The sequence below is a fragment of the Tiliqua scincoides genome, chromosome 11 (genome assembly GCF_035046505.1).
Source record: "Tiliqua scincoides isolate rTilSci1 chromosome 11, rTilSci1.hap2, whole genome shotgun sequence".
NCBI lineage: Eukaryota > Metazoa > Chordata > Lepidosauria > Squamata > Scincidae > Tiliqua > Tiliqua scincoides.
In genome coordinates this window covers 24,655,851-24,676,337 of record NC_089831.1, presented here as the reverse complement: position 1 = coordinate 24,676,337, position 20,487 = coordinate 24,655,851, and the positions used below count along the sequence as shown (strand labels likewise).

Below are 20,487 nucleotides of genomic sequence, written 5' to 3'. Positions count from 1 at the left end.
TGTCCCCAAGCCAGTCCAGTGCTGGAAACAAGGGCTGCCTTTTGGGCTTTGCTACTAGGTGGTTGCATAGTTTGTAAGTGCCAAGCTGAGAGTTAGTCTCGTGGTATGCCCAGTTGTTGCTGCATGTTGGCTGGGCTATACAATGGGCTGAATGATTGATTCTCACATAGCTTCTGCACACGGCCTCCCTTCCTGCCTCCCTTCCCTGGTGGTCTGCCTATACTTTGTTAAAATGCCATCTCTTGTATCTCCCTCTCAGTGCTGAACAACGCAAGACAAAAAAAGCACACACTGGTGAAAGAGACCCACAAATGAGAAAGCCAGAGGTCATGAGGCTCAAATAATCTTACAAATACGTGAATACCCCATGCTGGATAATGTTTAATTTGGACATTTTTTGTAGCAGTGACTTATTCTGTTATGGCTAACAGTGGCATTGCTGCCTTCCAGATTTATTCGCTGCAAAAGGTTCCAGTGGATGAGGAACTGCTGAGCAGAATTAGTCAGCCTTCCACCCTCTGAGATGGTTGATGTAAGCAAGTGCAAGCTAAGAATAGTTCCTATCAGGGTATAATATGCTACAATCCAGACGGTTCACAAACCCATTCATTATCCCTTCTCATGGATCACTGTGGTGTTTCATTCATGCAAGGCATTCATCTGTAATTATTCTTTCATGCTACCAAAATGACTCGGAGAAGTTCATGCAGTAGTCCGCCCCCCCCCCAGCTTCGTGCACAATTTTTAGAAGCATCTGATTCAGTCTGATGTCCTTCTGTTCATGCTTATCGTAGGCACCTGCAATAATTTATCAAACCAGTAGACCCTTGAACTGTGTTTGTGTCCCCCTTTTTGCTATTGTAGGGAAGTTCAATTCAGAAAGCAAGTAGGATCAAATTATGCCTGCAACAGCTTTCAGTGACAGAAAAGGCAAAAAAATAATAATACAGTCTTCCTTTCCTCTGGTGGCATTAATGCCACAGTGAACTTTCTTTTTGCAAACAGACCAAAGTACTGCAAAATACTTCAACAGTCAAGCGTATGACCTTCCCAAAATACTCAGGAAATGGTCAGATAATGGACCCACAATATCAAATATGAAACATAGGCGCCCTCTAGTGATACACATTTTTCCTCTGTGTTCCATGTTCTTCACATCTTCTTAGTAAAGAACACGTGTTCTTTGGAGCACAGGCTCCAAAGAACACACATAACACAAACATGAGGACACCCCCTATTTCTTTTACACAGAAGTGTGAAGCACCACAACACCACCCAATAATCCCTATTTAGAAAGGAAAGATGGCACAGTTGCTATGCACTGAATTTACGTATACATTGAATTTGCACCTGCATACTGAAGGCTTCATCTTTACCTGACTGGTGTGGCAGTTTATTTTACCATGGAAACTCTCTCTTCTGCTCCAGCTTATTCTCTCAGTCTACGTCACCTTCCTTCCCTCCCACTCTCCATGTATTTTGTCATATTGTTCCTTATGCCTGGAACAGGCACCCTGCTTTACTAGCTGAACGGATATCTCCCCTTTTCATGTCCTGTTTTTTCCTCAGATCTTTTCCTGAATCACCCTGCTCTATCCTTACATCCTTCTTACTGTTCCCTCATCCCCCTTAACTTCCTCATCTCCCTTAACTTATCCTCATAATATCAGTCTCATGACAACTCCCCCCACCTTATTGTAATATATTATGACACAATAGGGACCAGGGGTGGGGGGAGTTGTCATGAGACAAATATGTATTATAATTGAACAGTGTGTGCACATGCAAATAAAGCGAGCTCTTGGTCGCATTCTCTTGGTCACCCTATAATGTGCCCAAGAGAAAGGAACTCAGAACTGAAACTGAATCAGTCTGGCACTGAATCCTATGAGTAGTTTGTTTCCAGTGAGTAAGATAGGATTACAGCCACAGGGCGCAGTTCTATCCAATGTTCCAGCATCAATGCAATACAGCTCCAAGGCAAGAGACAAAATGTTTCCTTATCTTGAGGAGGCCTCTGTGATTGCCCCCACACTGCAGGATGCAGAGCATGCCCTGTTGGCATGGCTGCATCAGTGCTGGAAGGTTAAATAGGATAGGGCCCTAAGTCTTACTGAACATAATTGGCTTACTTCTGAGTAAAATAAATAACACCATTTAAAAATACCTATGAGGCAAATTAAAACAGCAGCAAGCTGAAACACACTTGAATGGAAGGGCAAATTCCTCCCCAAACACTGCTGCTAAAGGTCCCGATAATATGCAGACCTTCTCTCTCCTCTTTCTCCCACCAGACATAATGACAAGTTTTCCATCAGTGTAATATTGAGTTTAGTCAGAGCATTCACAAGGCTGCTTCTGCACACTGAAAAATGCAACCCATGGTAGCTGTGTACCACACACCTTGTCACAGAACCATCGTGTAGAAGTGGTTGTGTGAAATGGCTGAGTTGATCTCTCCACAGACAGTGCTGTCTAACAAAAGGCAGCCACCCCACACTGAAAGTGAATAATAAGGCAAACAAAGGCTGAGGCTACAGTTTTCACCAGCGCAGTTCTCGTTTCCTGTTTTTCTAAAGTAGTAACAGATGATCCTGGAAAGAAATTTTGTCAAGAAGGATTTAAAAAATAACACAGTAACAACCAAAAAAGCAAATGTTGCTAACCACTTAGTGAAATGCACAGTTTTAAAGTTTGGGAAGCAGCCAAGGGCTCTCACTGCTCAACGGGCTACCACCTCCCTGGTACCATTTGGCAGCCGTTGCTTAGCATCATTCAGACTCCTTGTAAGTCATTTGTCTGGCTCCCAATCCTTCTTTGCATATGGTCTTAGTTTTCCAAAGAATTTTGCTCCTTGCAGGACCCGGTTGGTAGGCATTTCTCAAGACAGCTAGTTGGGAAAGGCAGAGCCCTTACTTGGCCAACAGGCAGGCAAGCAAAGGCCACTGGCAAGACATTGCAATAGTTGCAAAGGGAAGGAACTCTGTTTCCAGAAAGCCAGTTGCATGCAGTGTTTGTGCTGGCCAAATTAGCTCATAGCAACATCCTGCATTCACTTTTTGTGGTTGTTTTGCTCCCAAACAGCACACATTCTTCTGAAGGATCCAGCATGCCTTGGCTTCCTGGTGGCTTCTGGGTATTTGGTTTTAATTTGATCTTGCGGTTTAACTCTCTTTGATGCAAAAGGAAATAAACTGTCAAATATGGCATTAATGATGATGAGGGTTCAGACACTTGGAAGGAATTATTGGGCTGCTGGGTGCATGTAGAGATTGAGACTGGAGATAGACAATTAGTTATCTTTTTTCCCTCAAAAGAGGGGGAAGAAAGTACTTTCTAGCCCCACAGTTGTGCAACAGGCATTCCCCACATTTCTTCTGGCTGTTCTGATGTCTGCCTGCCTTTGCAGTTAAGAGTTTATGTATATTATGGGCAGTGGCGTCACTAGGGTTTGCATCACCTGGTACAGAAGGCCAGCATATCACCCCCCTGATAGACCTCCTCCCATGCTGTGGGTGGGGCAATGCCCCAGGCAGTGGGTGTGGTGATGCACTATTGCCCCATCCCAATGGGTTTTTTTGGCTATAATCTTTGATAGAATAGAGATATTTCAACATGGTTTGCTTCATTGCATTATGCATGAAATTACACATCAAATGATATATTACTAGATGGTATTATTCGAAAATATCAAGATTTTAAAAATTTTGGCCAGTAGTGGCATCACCTTCCTGTGCACATCACCCAGTGTGCCCTGCACCCCCACACCGCCTAGCAACACCACTGATTATGGGAAGCTATGTTAGAATCTTAAAGTCTATAACACAACACAGGGTTGATTCACACATGCATATTAATCTCTTGCTCACTGAAGCATTAAGGGTTGGCTCCCATGTAGAAAATGAGCTATCACAGATGAAATGCAATGCTGTTCAACAGAGGCAGTTGACAAGTTCAGCAGTGAGTGTTCACTGATTAAGTTATGGCCCAGACCCAACCCACAATTGGTCTTGAACTGACCATCTGAGAGGAGGCAGGCAGAGATGTAGACTGTGAATACCCAGCATTGGCTACAGGAAGGAACTGTAGGGAGTCAAACTAACCAAGGCTTCCGCTAACATAAACATACCAGATTGGGTCCCTGAGCCTTATGATAGCTTCCGGAAATCTCTTTGCTTCATAGGCATTGGACCTGTAAGTGAAAAGAATTCCCAAAGGCAGAGTCAGCTCATGGTCTCCTGGTGCTTGGGATGGCAAACTAAATGCAGCCTCTTCTAACCTGGTGTGCCAGCCTCTGCTCCTCCTACTCCCAGGTCTGGAAAAAGGACACTCTACCTCTATTGCTGTGCTCTCCTTTCCTCTATACATCCTATTCTACTCCATCCCCCCTTCTTCTTCCAGTGTAGGAAGTGGGAAGGACAGTAGAAGTGAGTGGGTGAATAGAGGTAGGAGCACCACTCAATCTGCCATCTCAGGTGAGGGGCTCAGTTGGTCTCATGGATAGGTCAACCCTGCACAGATATATGTGTACATGTGAACCAACCCACAAGTGCACTGGCTTTGAGCACCCAAAGCTTTTGTGCTGCAACATCCATCCTCACGTATGCTGCAAAAGAAACATGCTTCAAGATCTAGTGGACTGAATCCTGAAGTGGCTACAGTAAAATGATAAGGAATACTTATTGCCTTAATATCAAATGTGATATTTTCCAGCACGCTGCCCTCCAGCAAAGCAAGTTTATTCCACTGATAAATGACACATAAGATTGCATTCATACGTGCACAAGAGAAACACTGTGACAGTGCAATACCCATGTCCAAGACAATGTGAGGAACTGAAATCAAGGTGATGGCTTGTGACTGTTCCATGACTTTACACCAGTGTTTATTTGATCATGAAACTGGAAGGTGCCTCAAAGTGTATCTAGTCCATCCCCAAGCCTCAACTGCTCCACAAGCTAACTCTCATATTTTGGACAGGGAATTCTCCCCATGGGTGTTTCTCATAAATGAATATATGTGTGTAAATGAGTCATGCATGTTTAACTACTTCTGCCTGTCCGTTAAGTGCAGGAAGTAAACTGTGTGTATGAGCCATTCACATTTGCCAGTTATCACATGTGTGGAAATCATGCTTGGTGAATCAGTCTAACAAGCAACAAACTCCCTGACAGCAATTGTATACTGAATTATGTTGAAATACACATAAACAAAAAATCTCAAGCACACTAAATGTTATTGAAGATGGTAGTAAATAACTTCCCTATGCCCCCTGGCAGTCTAGGCCTCCAAAGCTACCACTCCTGTCTTCTTCCTTCCTTCCACACTGCTGACTCTTCTGGTCTTCTTGGCACTCCTTTCCTCAGCTCTGTGCCTTCGCAATCCTCTGTTTTCACCTGGTCCCTGCTTCTCACATAGCCAACCTACCCAATTTCTTTAGTCTGTGATTTTCAGTCAGTTCCCACCCTCCTGCCCCCATCAACAGTTTATAATCTTGTGTGTGTGTGTGTGTGTGTTTTCCCCCACAGCCCCTCTTTCGTTGCCCCTTTTATACCACTCCATGTTTGTCCCTTTTTTCCTCACATTGTCTCCTATCTCCTTACCTTTTCGGACATCTTCTGACCCAGATCTCTCTAGGCCTACAGGGTGGGTAATTTTTTTTTCCAGTCAAATTGACATCATATTTCCCTCACAGAATTTGACCTGATTGTGAGAATTCCAACCCTTAGTACACCATTCATTTGGTGCTTCAAATGTTTGTGAACATTCCATGGCATTACACCAGCTCGCCCAATAGCTCACTGCCAGAGGTTTCATGCACACACACATATATACCCCATCATCACCCACAAAAACGTCCCTTAGCATGACAGTATCAGTTTCAGTGACTTCACAATAATACTCTCCCAGCATATAAAAGCAGGCAGTAAACGAGGTCAATTTTTTTCCTGTCTTTCATCTGCTACACGGCAAATAAAACAAGATAAACAAAAAAAAATTCTCTCTCCTATTTTGATTCACAGCTTCTTTCTTGGGCACCACAGGAGATGAAGGAAGGAGTGGCACAGGTTAAAAAAGGACAGGCATAATAATATCAAAACATGGACATGCCAATAAGTGATACACTGGTGGTTTTGGCATGGTCTTTTCCAGGAACAGCAATATGGAATTCAGTTAGATAGGTTCCAACATCATTGTGCACATATAGCCACAGTCATTCTATCCTTTTTCCCCACGTGGGTCTGGTAGTGTTATCCAAGACAGAAACTCACTGAATATGATAGGAAAGGGACCTCACAGAACTTCAATGTGTGTTTTCCAACCCTGCATCTGCTGTCTTGTGCTTCCAAGAAACAGAAATCAGATTCTAAACTCTTCATGAGAGTTTGTCAGTTTGGATCATTTACAGCTCAAAGTTAAAATCTTCCACTTCAAAGAATCATTGTTCAAGTAATTAAATGCAAAAAGATAATGCATTCAATATCTGATGATAAAGAAGGTGATTTGTCACCATCATCCAATACATCGCTTTCAAATGCACAGCAACTGCTTGAAGGACCCCAGAATTTGGATGCAAACCCCAGCGAAATGTTGCTCTTGAAGACTTTGGGCCTTTTTCTTTCCAGTCCCCACCATCTCTTGGGCACACGCCATTGCTAGCATCATTCAAAACGAAACTGGAAAACATCAAAGAAACAAAAAATAGTCAGAAAGAAAGAAGATGAATGCACATGGAGACCTATTCGGACCTTCCATGCTCAGGAACACACAACCCCTCCAGAGAAATGACTTTTGTCAGTGTCACGTTTCTATCCTGCCTATGTAGTCAATCTGACTTCAATTTGGTACTCAATGACAAGGCTAGTTGCCAGGTCAGGATTTCCTCCAGGTGAACAGTTGGGTAAGCTTTAAAACTTGATCTTATTTTAGACTGTAAATCGTCTACTTATTATCACCACTATAGTTAAGCAATTTTTAAATTCCTATTGATGTCAGTGAGAAAGTTAAGAGTTTAAACATCCTCCCCTTGAAATTAATGGGATGATGCCTAACTCTCGACTGGATCGTGCCCACTATGTGAACAGGCTGCCTAGTAAAACTTTTGTGCGGTAATAACTTGTGTGGACTAATTTGAAAGGTTTGGTAAAATATAAGAGTGGCACATGGCAATAGAACATGTAGTGTAGCCAACAGGGACCACAGAAGCCTCTCCAATCCAGGCTTGAACTACACAGGATGTTAATTGTATATGATACAGAGAAAAGTGAATACTGATACATTTTACACACTGTCTTTTTCATAATACTGGAACTCAGGACCATCAATTAAATCAATTGGCAGTAGGACAGACCACTGAAAGTCTTCTTCACACAATGCATACTTAACTCATGGAATTACCTGTCATAGCGGGTAGCAACTGTTACCCTGCATATGCCGGATCTTGTCTGATTTTGAAAGCTAAGCAGGGTCAGGTCTGGTTAGTACTTCAATGGGAGACTGCCTGGGAATACTGTGTGCTATACCATAGTCCAGGGGTGCTCAAACTTTCAACTTTAGGGATGCTGGACCTTTAACAAGTGTATAGAAGAGAGAATTGCAGCAGGTGCAACTTGTCATCCCACAGATGACAAGCTGCACCTGCTGAAATTCTCTCTTCTATACACTTGTTAAAGGTCCAGCATCCCTAAAGTTGAAAGTTTGAGCACCCCTGCCATAGTCTTTCGAGACCGAAGGCTGCCAACCATTTAGGTGGTGATGGCCACTAGCTTACCTGGCATAGACAAGGGGATTAAACACATTCATAGAGGTCTATCAATGGTTGTAAGATGGTCCCAGTCTACACTGTGTGTGGCCCATGTCCCTACAAGTGTGCTTAGAGTTACTATTGAAAAATGTCATGGGGTACCAAAGATAATTAGCATAATCATCTACCCCTAACTGATATTATACAATGTGCTGCTTTATTTTTCAAACTGGTATCTTTCCAATGCATTCGTCATTTACCTTACTTGGTAATCCCATCCATATCAGAACTTTCAGGAACACAGCCTTGCGCACTGCTCTCCAACACATTTGATGGAGTTTCCCAGAAGCACAAATGGTAAAAGAGCCAACACTATGGCAGTAGTTGGTCACCATATTTCGGAATTAAGTGACCCACAGTTGATCTTTCCCTCAAGAGCAGACCAGGCATAGAAGTCAGTTATACAACAGTATCTAAGGCCCCTTAAAAGTGTTCTCTTTACAATGCTCTCTCCAGGTGTAGTCTGTAGTTGTCTCAGATGTCTTTGCAAATGGCTTATCCACTCCTATGATAAAATTATCTGCATAAATACTGCAATTTCTTTATGTGTAGGATCCGTGGAATAAGTCTTTAGGTGTTAGACGTTGCACCCAACATCCCAATCCTAATTTGCTTTGTTGGTTTTGATAGTATGTATTTCCATGTAATGTGTTTAGGCCCATGGTACAACCCATTTCTTGCTGGAAAATTGTTGACTCTCAGGAAGATGAAATAGGCGGATAGGAACTAGGCAGCCAGAGAAAGCCAGGTGGTGATAGAGACAACCTGCTATACCTGGAGTATTTTTAGTTTAGGAGCTGGAAAAAAAATATCAGTGAATAACTCAGAAACTCCATCTGGGCTGAAGCAATTAGCTTAAAAAACAGGAGTTCAGATTTAGGTTCATGTTGTCCAGGTGCAGAAATATTGTCAACTTGTGAATTATTAGGAGATGATGTACATCCGATATGCAACCGAAGTGAGATAGCATGAAGTCTGTTATATATACAGTATATATACAGTATATATACAGTATATATATATATTCCCTCATGTTCTACTTTTATTTTTAAGTCCTTATCATAAAACCATGAGCAATGTCAAGTGCAGAAGACATTCCTTTGCATTCACAGGGCAAGTCCCTTTGTGCCTGAGTTGATACCAAATGGCTCTCTTTCTGCTTTTCCAGGATCAAGAGCTCCACCTTCCCTTAATATCCATAGATTTCATTTTCTACCCAGGCTGACTCTTTGCTGCGTCCGACCCTGTCATTGCATAGCTCGTATATATCATTGGTGACAAAACCACTTTCAGTGCTAGTCAATGTCACAAAGCCGCTCTCAGATGTATTCACGTTCATATTGTCATAGTCTCCAGAGAGGTCATCGTGAACATCTTCTCCAGAACGGCCCCGGAAAGAAGAGTTCTTAATATCTGGTCTGGTCCCAGCCAGGTCAGCTTCGGATTGTTTTTGAATTACATTGTAGATCTCCAAACTAGGGCTGTTCTGCCTCTTGGGGGCCAACCACGTGTCCTGTCCCTTTCCATTCACCTCTGTTTGTTCCCGCCTCCTTAGCATGAACAGAAAAAAAGAGAGATTAACTTATTTCTTCCAAAAATAGAAGGATATTATTATTATTATTATTATTATTATTAACAGTATTTATATACCGCTTTTCAACCAAAAGTTCACAAAGCGGTTTACAGAGAAAAATCAAATAACTAAATGGCTCCCTGTCCCAAAAGGGCTCACAATCTAAAAAGATAAGAACATAAGAACATAAGAATAGCCCCACTGGATCAGGCCATAGGCCCATCTAGTCCAGCTTCCTGTATCTCACAGCGGCCCACCAAATGCCCCAGGGAGCACACCAGATAACAAGAGACCTCATCCTGGTGCCCTCCCCCACATCTGGCATTCTGACTTAACCCATTTCTAAAATCAGGAGGTTGCGCCTACACATCATGGCTTGTACCCCATAATGGATTTTTCCTCCAGAAACTTGTCCAATCCCCTTTTAAAGGCGTCTAGGCTAGACGCCAGCACCACATCCTGTGGCAAGGAGTTCCACAGACCGACCACACGCTGAGTAAAGAAATATTTTCTTTTGTCTGTCCTAACCCGCCCAACACTCAATTTTAGTGGATGTCCCCTGGTTCTGGTATTATGTGAGAGTGTAAAGAGCATCTCCCTATCCACTCTGTCCATTCCCTGCATAATTTTGTATGTCTCAATCATGTCCCCCCTCAAGCGTCTCTTTTCTAGGCTGAAGAGGCCCAAACGCCGTAGCCTTTCCTCATAAGGAAGGTGCCCCAGCCCCGTAATCATCTTAGTCGCTCTCTTTTGCACCTTTTCCATTTCCACTATGTCTTTTTTGAGATGCGGCGACCAGAACTGGACACAATACTCCAGGTGTGGCCTTACCATAGATTTGTACAACTGCATTATAATACTAGCCGTTTTGTTCTCAATACCCTTCCTAATGATCCCAAGCATAGAATTGGCCTTCTTCACTGCCGCCGCACATTGGGTCGACACTTTCATTGACCTGTCCACCACCACCCCAAGATCTCTCTCCTGATCTGTCACAGACAGCTCAGAACCCATCAGCCCATATCGAAAGTTTTGATTTTTTGCCCCAATGTGCATGACTTTACACTTACTGACATTGAAGCGCATTTGCCATTTTGCTGCCCATTCTGCCAGTCTGGAGAGATCCTTCTGGAGCTCCTCACAATCACTTCTGGTCTTTACCACTCGGAAAAGTTTGGTGTCGTCTGCAAACTTAGCCACTTCACTGCTCAACCCTGTCTCCAGGTCATTTATGAAGAGGTTGAAAAGCACCGGTCCCAGGACAGATCCTTGGGGCACACCACTTTTCACCTCTCTCCATTGTGAAAATTGCCCATTGACACCCACTCTCTGCTTCCTGGCCTCCAACCAGTTCTCAATCCACGAGAGGACCTGTCCTCTAATTCCCTGATTGTGGAGTTTTTTCAGTAGCCTTTGGTGAGGGACCATGTCAAACGCCTTCTGAAAGTCCAGATATATAATGTCCACGGGTTCTCCCGCATCCACATGCCTGTTGACCTTTTCAAAGAATTCTATAAGGTTCGTGAGGCAAGACTTACCCTTACAGAAGCCATGCTGACTCTCCCTCAGCAAGGCCTGTTCGTCTGTTTTGAGATCCTATCTTTGATGAGGCATTCCACCATCTTACCCGGTATGGATGTTAGGCTGACCGGCCTATAGTTTCCCAGGTCCCCCCTCTTTCCCTTTTTAAAAATAGGTGTGACATTTGCTATCCTCCAATCTTCTGGCACCGTGGCCGTTTTGAGGGACAAGTTGCATACCTTAGTCAAGAGATCTGCAACTTCATTCTTCAATTCCTTAATAACCCTTGGGTGGATGCCATCAGGGCCCGGTGACTTATTGATCTTTAATTTATCAATGAGGTCTGAAACTTCTTCTCTTTTAACCTCTATCTGACTTAACTCCTCGGTTAGGAGGGGCCGTTCGGGCAGCGGTATCTGCCCGAGGTCTTCCGCTGTGAAGACAGATGCAAAGAACTCATTTAATTTCTCTGCCATCTCTAAGTCTCCTTTTATCTCCCCTTTCCCTCCCTCACCATCCAGAGGGCCAACCGCTTCTCTGGCGGGTTTCCTGCTTCTAACATATTTGAAGAAGCTTTTATTATTCCCCTTAATGTTGCTGGCCATGCGTTCCTCATAGTCTCTCTTGGCCTCCCATATCACCTTCTTACATTTCTTTTGCCACAGTTTATGTTCCTTTTTATTCTCCTCGTTAGGGCAAGACTTCCATTTACGAAAGGAAGCTTCCTTGCCCTTCACAGCCTTTCTAACTTGGCTGGTTAGCCATGCGGGCACCCTCTTGGATTTAGTGGAACCCTTCTTTCTTTGCGGTATACACCTCTGCTGGGCCTCTATTACTGCTGTTTTAAGCAGCCTCCATGCACTCTGGAGAGATTGGACTCTTTTTACCCTCCCTTTCAACCTCCTTCTAACCAGCCTCCTCATTTGAGGGAAGTCTGCCCGTCGGAAGTCAAGGGAAGATGCAAATGAATACCAGCAGACAGCCACCAGAACAGACACTGCTGGGGTGAGATGGGCCAGTTACTCTCCCCCTGCTAAAAAAAGGAGCACCCACTTGAAAAAGTGCCTCTTACCCAATTAGCAGGGGTTAGCAGGGGTATTTCACTTCCCTAGTAATAAACTAATTGATCTGAAAAGAGAACAACGGGGTAAGAGGTACTTACACACTGGGTAAGTGGGTGTTCCTCTTTTTAGCAGGGGGAGAGTAACTGGCCCACCTCACCGCAGCAGTGCCTTTTCTAGTGGCTGTCTGCTGGTGTTCTTTTGGATTTTTTAAGATTGTGAGGCCTTTTGGGACAGGGAGCCATTGGTTATTTAATTTTTCTCTGTAAACTGCTTTGTAAACTTTTGTTGAAAAGCAGAATATAAATACTGTTAATTAAAATAATAATAATAATAATATGCAAAAAACAAAAGCAAACAAAAAACTCACAAGGTTGGGGAAAAAAATTAATAGGCCACTGAGAATGGTCAATTTTTTTATTTATATTTTTTGTTGTAATACGCTGGGGTAAGAGCCAGTTCGAACATAACAGCAACAGCTAAGAGATGTTAAGAGACTAATAGGAGGCAAGAAATGAACTTCCTTCCTTTTTCCAAAATAGAATTTGACCTTGGAAGACACACAAGCTGAAAACAGGAAGTACTGATGGTGGCAGAGACGGGGATGATGGGAAGTGGGTGCTGGCCAAGGTGCTGAAAGATTCACATGTGACTGGTTCTTGGATATTTTCAACAAGGCACGGAATCCTTTTGCTTCCAATATTCTCCCCATTATTGGGTTTGATTATTATTTTCTTTAAAACATTTGCATCTGTCTTTCTGTTGTATAAAATGATGCCCCTAGTTGCTTACAATTACATCTGTTTCAAATCATAACAAAACTAAAAACTCTGAAAAGTGCTTTGAAATATCTACTTTGTATTTTTATTTAACTTTATCTATAAACAAGGAATAAATAAAGCCATATTGTTACTTGCCTCTTTGCATAAAGCCAGAAGCTGAAGATGGCTGCAATGACCAAGAGGAACAGCAGCACTGGGATGCTGGGGACTAGGATGTAGGCCAGGCTCCAGGCAGGTTCTGTGGAAGATCAAATGCCATTGTTTTAAAATGGCTGTTTTCCCACACGGATAGCAGGCACACAATGGGTGCAGAATGTTGGCAGTTTAATTTTAACTTTGGGCAGGTAGAGGGAGTTGGCAAGGGTCAGGCTTCAGGTGTCTGGGACCCCAGACCAGCGGGGAAGGTGGGAGGAAGTCAACTGCCAACCCACATGGGCCATTAGCAGAGCTTTGATTCAAAAGAGGCTGGGTTTCAGAGACAGGTGTTAATCCAAACTAGGCAGGAGGCAATCAGGGACAGGGAGTAAGAGCTTAGGCAGTGTCCTCACACCAGACTGCTTGAACTGAAGCATAAGTGCTGAGGTTTTATGGAACCCGATGGGCAGAGACTAGTCCTTGGGGACAGCTGAAAATTCTCAAACTTGTTGGTAGAGCAGCCTAGGTGGTGCCCTTTGTGCGCAAAGTTCAGTTGTAAATTAAACTTTCCATGATAATCTACAGCAAAAGAGGACAAAATCCATGGGCACCTTTGGTTTCTTTCAGGATTTTCTCAGTTGTAGCTTCTGGGATGGGTTCTCCTGGGGGCGTGAGCATCAACGACTCCGTTACAACCTCTGAGAACGAAACCTGAGTGTTAACACTAAGAACGCAGGTCCAACAATAAAGTCAGACTAGTAGTTTCATCAAGTATTTAAGGGGAGGGACCTGTAGCTCAATGACAGGTCATGTCCATTGCATGATGGAAGTCCCAGGTTCAATATGTAGCATCTCCACTCAAAAAACATACTGGATAGCAGAGATGGGAAAAAATCTTTGCCCATCTGAAGAGGCAGTATTGTGGACCAGAGGCCTGACTCCTAATTCCAGGGTTAGAATCAGAAGTTCATACAGGCAAAGGGGCTCTTTCACACACATGCGTCTCCTTTTTCGTTGGGGTGGGTTGTTCTTTGGATCAGGCTAAGATTTCCCCCTCCCATTATCTAAATGAGTAGAGATAGCTGTTCACTCTGTGTCTACTGTTACTGATATAAAATTTACCTGCTTGAGAGGCAACTGTAGGTTTTTCTGCAAGGGCAAAAAAAACAACAACAGACAGACATTTCCTAAGTTAATCATGAGCCAGCAGATTAACCTAATTGCAGGTTACAGGTAAGTAACACACCCGGTCCCAACCATCCATATATCCCTTGTATATCCATATATACAAGAAGCGACCCACCCTACAGGAGTGGACTCAGCAGGCATTATGTGCGACAGTATCAACAATCCATTACCCTGAGAGTACTTGCAGATGAAGTTGTTTCTGATGTTGCACCGGTCATCATTCCACTGAAACATGTAAGGCCCCCCATCTCCAGCAGGTGCTGTGGGTTGATGGTACATCACGACGCAGATTTCACTTCCACAGGAAGGCTCATCTGCATACCAGTTTCTGTGGAAACAAAGGCAATGATCAGGTGAGTTGCTTTTCCTCTGTCAGCATCAAACTTCTTCCCACTAAGGCCATTTCTCAAAGCAGGGGGATTATGAAATTAAGTAAATCCATTTGTAGCACTTTTTGGCTTTGCACCAGCTCTGTTGTCTGTGTGGGAGGCAGAAGTGAGTAGGGGGATGAGGTCAAGAGCTTCTGAGTCTGCGCACAGCTGTTCCATGTGGCAAAGCATTGCTGCTACAGGGTGAAGTATCTTCCCTGGGTACTGAAAGGTTCCCAGGTGCTGGAATGACACCACCCATTGAGGCTGGCCATTGACCTTCCTCAGAAGGAAATTCTGTAGCATTTCTGTTTCAGCTAAGCACAAAGCTTTCCCCTGGGGGCTGGGGATAAGAATAGGCCCTCAGTTTGGCTGTACTTGTCGTAAGAGGCGACTAAACAGCCACCGGGTAGATGAGACTCGTCAGCCTGGGAAGGCAGCTCAGCTGAGAGAAGGAAAACTCTGATCCCAAACCTCCACTGCCTTGTGGCTACATCCAGTTATGGAAAAGGCTTCAGGAGTCAACCTCGAGGCAAAATTCGGAGCCGGAGTCCCTGAGGCAGTTCATGGCTGAACACAGTCACGTTCTGGCAACTCCTGCGACGCCGATGGAACCAACTGTCTGGGCCTCTGCCTTTCCATTGGACCATTTCAGCGACGTGGAGAGGGGGGATTTGCTGCATGGGTAACAGCCTATCCTCCATACCTACTTTACCCAGGCTTTGCGCACTGGAGAGGACACTCTGTTCCAGAACCACCATTCAGAGCGTGACACCATAGTCTTCCGAGACTGAAGGATGCCAACAATAAGCTCAAAGGGAGTATGTTGACTTATCTGATCACTTGGCTTTGAGTTCCAGCTCAACCTCTCAGCTCTGCTTCCTGGACTAATTCTTGGTGAAGCTTTGCTCCCTCTTCCTGGTTCCCACTTCCACCAGCAGGCTAAACAACTTGACCCCTTTCCTCCTTCCACACCTATGCTCCAGAACCAAATCAAACTCCAGTCCTGCAGGTTGGAGCCCAAGTGGGCAAAGCCATTTGCCTCTGTATTTCCTGAAAAGCAGGGACCTCCATCTGGTCACTTCCTGGTATTCAAATTCCAAATTGCTCAATGCTGGAATATGGTACATATTACAGCGTAATGCAACATATTACATAGTAATGCAAGGTAATACCTGCCCAAGCACCCAAATTGACACTGCATTCCACAGTCAAGGTGAGAAAAATGTGTTTAGTTTAATACAAACTGCCTTTCCTGCCTATAGGCAATTTTGGGATCTTGCTGGTAGGTTAAAGATCTTCTCTACCAGGAAAACTCTGTCATGCATTGACTAGCACAGATCTCACCACCCTTCTGGTCAGCAGTGTGGACATGCAAGGCAACAGCACAGGCCAAAATCAACTATCAACCTTCTCAGCCATACTGGCATGTCCAAGCACAGAGAACAAGACACAGTGACAACCAAGAGAAGTTCTCAAGGAAATTCATTTAACCCATTTGTGCAAGGCCCACAGGTGTACACATTTGGTCCCTGTTGCATATATGCAACTTGGGCAGAAATGACTTAAAAACACAAGACATCTTCAATGGGTAGATCTTAAGTATCAATAAAAAAAGAACCTCTGTTCATGATAGTCAGTGATTTCCTAAGTTCTTGGGGGAGTTTACCCCTACGTCACCCCCAAAGACTTACCGAAACATGGATGAACTCCCATCAGACCATGAATACAAGTCTGGGCACTCAGTGCTATTGTTGGGCTCTTCTTCTCTGGTCAACCCAATCCAGAAATCACCATCAGAAGCAAATAGACTCTCGATGATCTTCTCTAGTAGTCTCTGTTCCGAGTGTGATTCTATACTGACTAACTGTCCTCCATCACTCTGGCACGCCTGCAGTGCTTCCTTGAAGCCCACCCTGCGTGAGGCATCGTGGAAATAAACGATCTTGTAGCATGGCCGCTGGGTTCCTCCCCGGCAGACTGTCTGCCCTGCAAGAACAGAAACAGATCTGTTGGTGTAGCAGAGGCCAGGAGGAAAAGATAGTGAATGTTTGACTTGGGAGATGCTTTAGATGTGCTGCATGGAATTTCTTTCTCTCAACCCTTGTAAAAAAAACAAAGTCACAGTCCAAATTATGAATGCTTATTTTATCACATATTGTTGAACCAGACAACTTGGTTATATTGCTACAATTGCCAAGAGAAAATACCATATGCCTGTCAGATTCCAAAATCTAGACCTCTCAGATCTTGTTAAGGCCCCAGAATGTGTGTGTCTCTGATTGAGGCCACCAACTATCTGGCTCTGGGGCTGCTAGCATTCTCCACAGCACAGATCTCAGTCTCCAAGGCTTGTAGTCAGAAGCTAAGTGGAAGACCCAAGTCAGCATCAGGGCAGCATTCTGGGCCTCACTGCTGCTGGTCACCAGTGATGCAGCTTGGAGGAGAGACATTAAGTACATGACTTTTCCAGAGCATCAGTTCAGCAGCTGTGGGAAAAGTGGATGGGGAAGAGAAGATAAAGAGTCCATCAATGTTACAAAATCAGCATAACAACAACCAGATGTGCAGGACCTCCACAGCTAAAGAGTGGGCTGCTTTAGAGAAGTTAAACCAAGTTTTTGCAAAATCCTGGCAAATCATCCATGTTTTATCAGCAAAAGTGGGAGTTATTTTTAGCCAAGGCAGGAATGGAATGGAGTTGATCGCAGTCCAGCCACTGCTGCAAGTCAACAGTCCAACCAGTGATCTCACTGAACCGCATATTGGAAATGCATCCACAAGGCAAAGGATGCCTCATTGTAAGTAAGTTAACAGATGCTGAAGGACTGAACTCCAACATGAATGCAACTCAGGTGATTAACTTATTTGTCCAGAGTACAGGTGCTAGCATGGGGGGGGGCAAAGTGCTGTTTTGTCAGGCACAGGGGGGTCTGTTTAAAGCACCCCTCTCCCTTGCCTTCAGAGCCTGTACTTTTGCAGCCGTGATGAGCTTTGAAGGCAAGGGGTGGGGGAGCTTCACACAGGTGTCCCTTAGCATTTTGCCTTCTCTCCAGGAACACCAGTGAGCAGACTTCAGACTTGCAGGGTCTGCTTTCCTTTTTACTTTTAAAAATTCAAAAATAGTTGCAAAAGATTATATAGTACTGTATTTTATCAAAACATTTCTCATTGTATTCATTTATAGAGTTACACTACAAACAAGGGAGTCTGATATTGGTTGGTTGGCAACCTTCAGTCTCGAAAGACTATGGTATAAGCCTACAGCACCTGGTATTCCCAGGCGGTCTCCCATCCAAGTACTAACCAGGCCTGACCCTGGTTAGCTTCCAAGATCAGAAGAGATCAGGCATGTGCAGGGTAACAGTTGCTGGAAATGTGTCTGGACCACTTGTTCAAATGAGTATCCAAATTACAGCTCAATGCTCTGTGGGTCTACTCAGAAGCAAGTCACACTGAGTTTAATGGAACTTGCTACTATTAAACTACTACTTACTACCATTAAACTACACTTACTACTAAGGGTGTATATAGGATTGCAGGCTGCAGTTCTATACACACTTAGGAGTAAGTGGTATTAAACCAATTGAGGCTTATGCACAGGAGTGAGCTTTTAGAGAGTTAAAAAAATACTGATGAATTTGAACCAGAATGAACCCAAATGTTTAATGGTTCAACTCCCTAATCACTGTGGTCCTATCTACAGCATTGGCTGGATTTGTAAGGTCTGTTTAAATCCTATCTGAGCTAATACCTTGTGTGGCTCTCTCTGTCTTCTCAAAGACATATTGTAACCACAATCTGCAAATTCAAGCTTTCTAGAGCAGAAGTGAATGTGGGATCAGGTTGGAGTATTCGCAAAACTGATTTGACATGCTATCATGCTTTTAAACTAACGTTTGAAATGGTTAGCTGAATTAGCCATGGATCTAGCCCTCATGGAGGCAGGAAGAAAGCTTGGGAGTGCCCGAACATGCATACGTATCATGTACGGACACCAGAATGACAAAGGGTGCCTTTTAAATACAAATACTTCTCCATTCAAATTATTTTAGTGTGTCACTGTGACAGCATTGATTTTTAGAGTCTGCAAGATTCCACAGACAGACTGTTTTGCAGGAGATAGGGACATTTTTAGCAAGGGAGCCAGAAGAGCAGACAAATCCCCATGAGGCAGGCCTGTAGTTCACAACAACTGGGGAAGCTTTAACAGTATTTATTTTCAGATATGCTCCAAGCATATCTCTCTCCAAGGGAGAGTTTATTTAAGTGATTCTTCTGCAATATGCTTATAGTCTGAGCAAACGCTTAAGAAGCTGTTGTGCTACAAAGGCAGCTGTCTTGTACCAAACAAGGCAAGGCGATCAGTCCTGCAATCAGTATTGTCTACAGGGAACAGCAGCCACTCTCCAGGGTTGTTTTCTCAGCCCTCCTCTCTGCATTCAAACATGTTCTCCACCTCTGAACTACAGGCGTTCCCCACTGGAGATGCCTGGACCGAACCTGTTGCTGTAGGATGGACAGGCCACTGTCTAATATTTCTGGCTGGTTGTACTATGGAATCAACAGGAATGTAGCCAGAACCCTCCCAGTTCCAGCAGTTGATTTCTGGAAAGTTCTCTACCCAGCCTGGAACCTGTACCTTAGAATAATACTGTTGGGAGGGAACTTGGAGGTCATCTAGTCCAACCCCCTACTCAGAGCAAGCACTCACAGCAGCCCTGACGGAGGGCCACCAGCCTCTGCTTGAAAACCTCTAACAAGAGCAAGCCCACAACTTAAAAGAGTCAGATGGGGGTCTTCAAGGCCATCTAGTCCAACCCCCTGCTCCCACATAGACAGGGACCCAGGCTCTATGGTGGAGCATACGCTTTGCTGGCAGAAAGATTCTTGCTTGAATGGCCTATGTCACCCAATGACCAGCACCCAAAGGTCTCAGGAGTGAGCACAGCCCAGACAAGGTGAAATGGAGCAGCAGACTGACTCCACCCCAAGTGGTTCTCTCCTGTTCTTGAGCTGCTCTCAAGAAGGGAAAGCAGGCAGGCAGCTGCACTGCCCTGGAGCACAGGCTCCTATCCGGCCCTGCCTGAAGTAGGCAAGTCTTTTTCCCTGATGTGTGCCAAGGACAGCAGAGAGCCTGGCCCTCTGCCCTCAACCCCAGCCTTGCCACCCCCAAAGCAGTTGAGGTCCCGACAGAGCCTGGCAGGGACCCCAGCTTCTCAGCTGTATCAACACCCGGGTCCTGCCAGGCTCGGCCTCTTCCCTGCACCCTCTGATGCCAAATGCCTCTCCAAGGTGAGGCACCAGTCTCCAAGGGGAGGGGGCAGAGGTGGGCACCCCTGCCAAGCCGCTGCCTGAGGCAACAGCTTCAGTTGGCCGCCTGGGTGGGCAGGCACTGCAGCTCCAAGATGTCTCGGCAGCGGTCTTGGGTCTGCAGCATTCTTTGCCTTGATGCTGCAGGAGAGGCTGGCAGGCGATGGGGCTGCAGCTGGTCGTGCCCCCCCCCCATCCTGTGCTCTGGAGGAACCACCAAGCAGGCAGAGGTGCCTGGCTGGAGTCGTGGCAAGCAGTGGCGTAGCTCGAGGGGGGCAAAGCACTAAGTTTTGCAGGGGGCGGGCGGGCAAGCCTTCGGAGCCATTCCGGGCGGGGGGGGGGGGTGCAAAACAGAGGCGTACCGCCCGGAATGGCTCCGAAGAGGGGCGCTTGCCCGCCCCCAGGCTCCCTGCAAAACTTAGTGCTTTGCCCCCCTCGAGCTACGCCACTGCCCAGCACCTATGCAGCTCGCTCCCCCCCCCCCCGTGTCCCCCGGCCGGGACTCACCGCTGAGCCGCCGCTGGGTCCCCTGCGCGCCCAGCAGCAGCCCCCCGACGGCAGCCAGCAGCAGCAGCCGGGGCGCCCCCGCATGGCGTCCACTCAGCCTCCGCATGTCCCTCCGACGGCTGCAGCAGCCCCAGACGAGCCCCGCGCCCGGTGCCTGGCCAGAGGCTGCTGCTGGCAGGCAGGCAGCGGCCCCGGAGCAGCAGGAGGAGGAGGCAGGCGCTCCTCCTCCGGGCCG

At 45.3% G+C, this 20,487-nt stretch overlaps 1 protein-coding gene and 1 pseudogene across 2 annotated transcripts; both read right to left on the bottom strand.

Moving 5' to 3' along the window:
• Window positions 1–5,993: 5,993 nt before the first annotated feature.
• Window positions 5,994–20,411, bottom strand: LAYN (layilin). 2 transcript variants are annotated; one of them, XM_066639664.1, is made up of 8 exons: window positions 20,253–20,411; window positions 16,127–16,421; window positions 14,235–14,392; window positions 13,999–14,025; window positions 13,488–13,574; window positions 12,877–12,979; window positions 8,005–9,354; window positions 5,994–6,677 (listed from the first exon to the last, which is right to left on the bottom strand). In XM_066639664.1, the coding sequence occupies exons 1-7, from the start codon at window positions 20,356–20,358 to the stop codon at window positions 8,994–8,996; spliced, it is 1,137 nt and encodes a 378-aa protein (XP_066495761.1). In that variant the 5' UTR covers window positions 20,359–20,411; the 3' UTR covers window positions 5,994–6,677; window positions 8,005–8,993. The 2 variants fall into 2 exon arrangements, with proteins under 2 accessions (XP_066495761.1, XP_066495762.1); XM_066639665.1 differs by lacking the exon at window positions 13,999–14,025.
• On the bottom strand, window positions 17,691–17,807 carry LOC136662828 (5S ribosomal RNA; annotated as a pseudogene).
• Window positions 20,412–20,487: the final 76 nt, after the last annotated feature.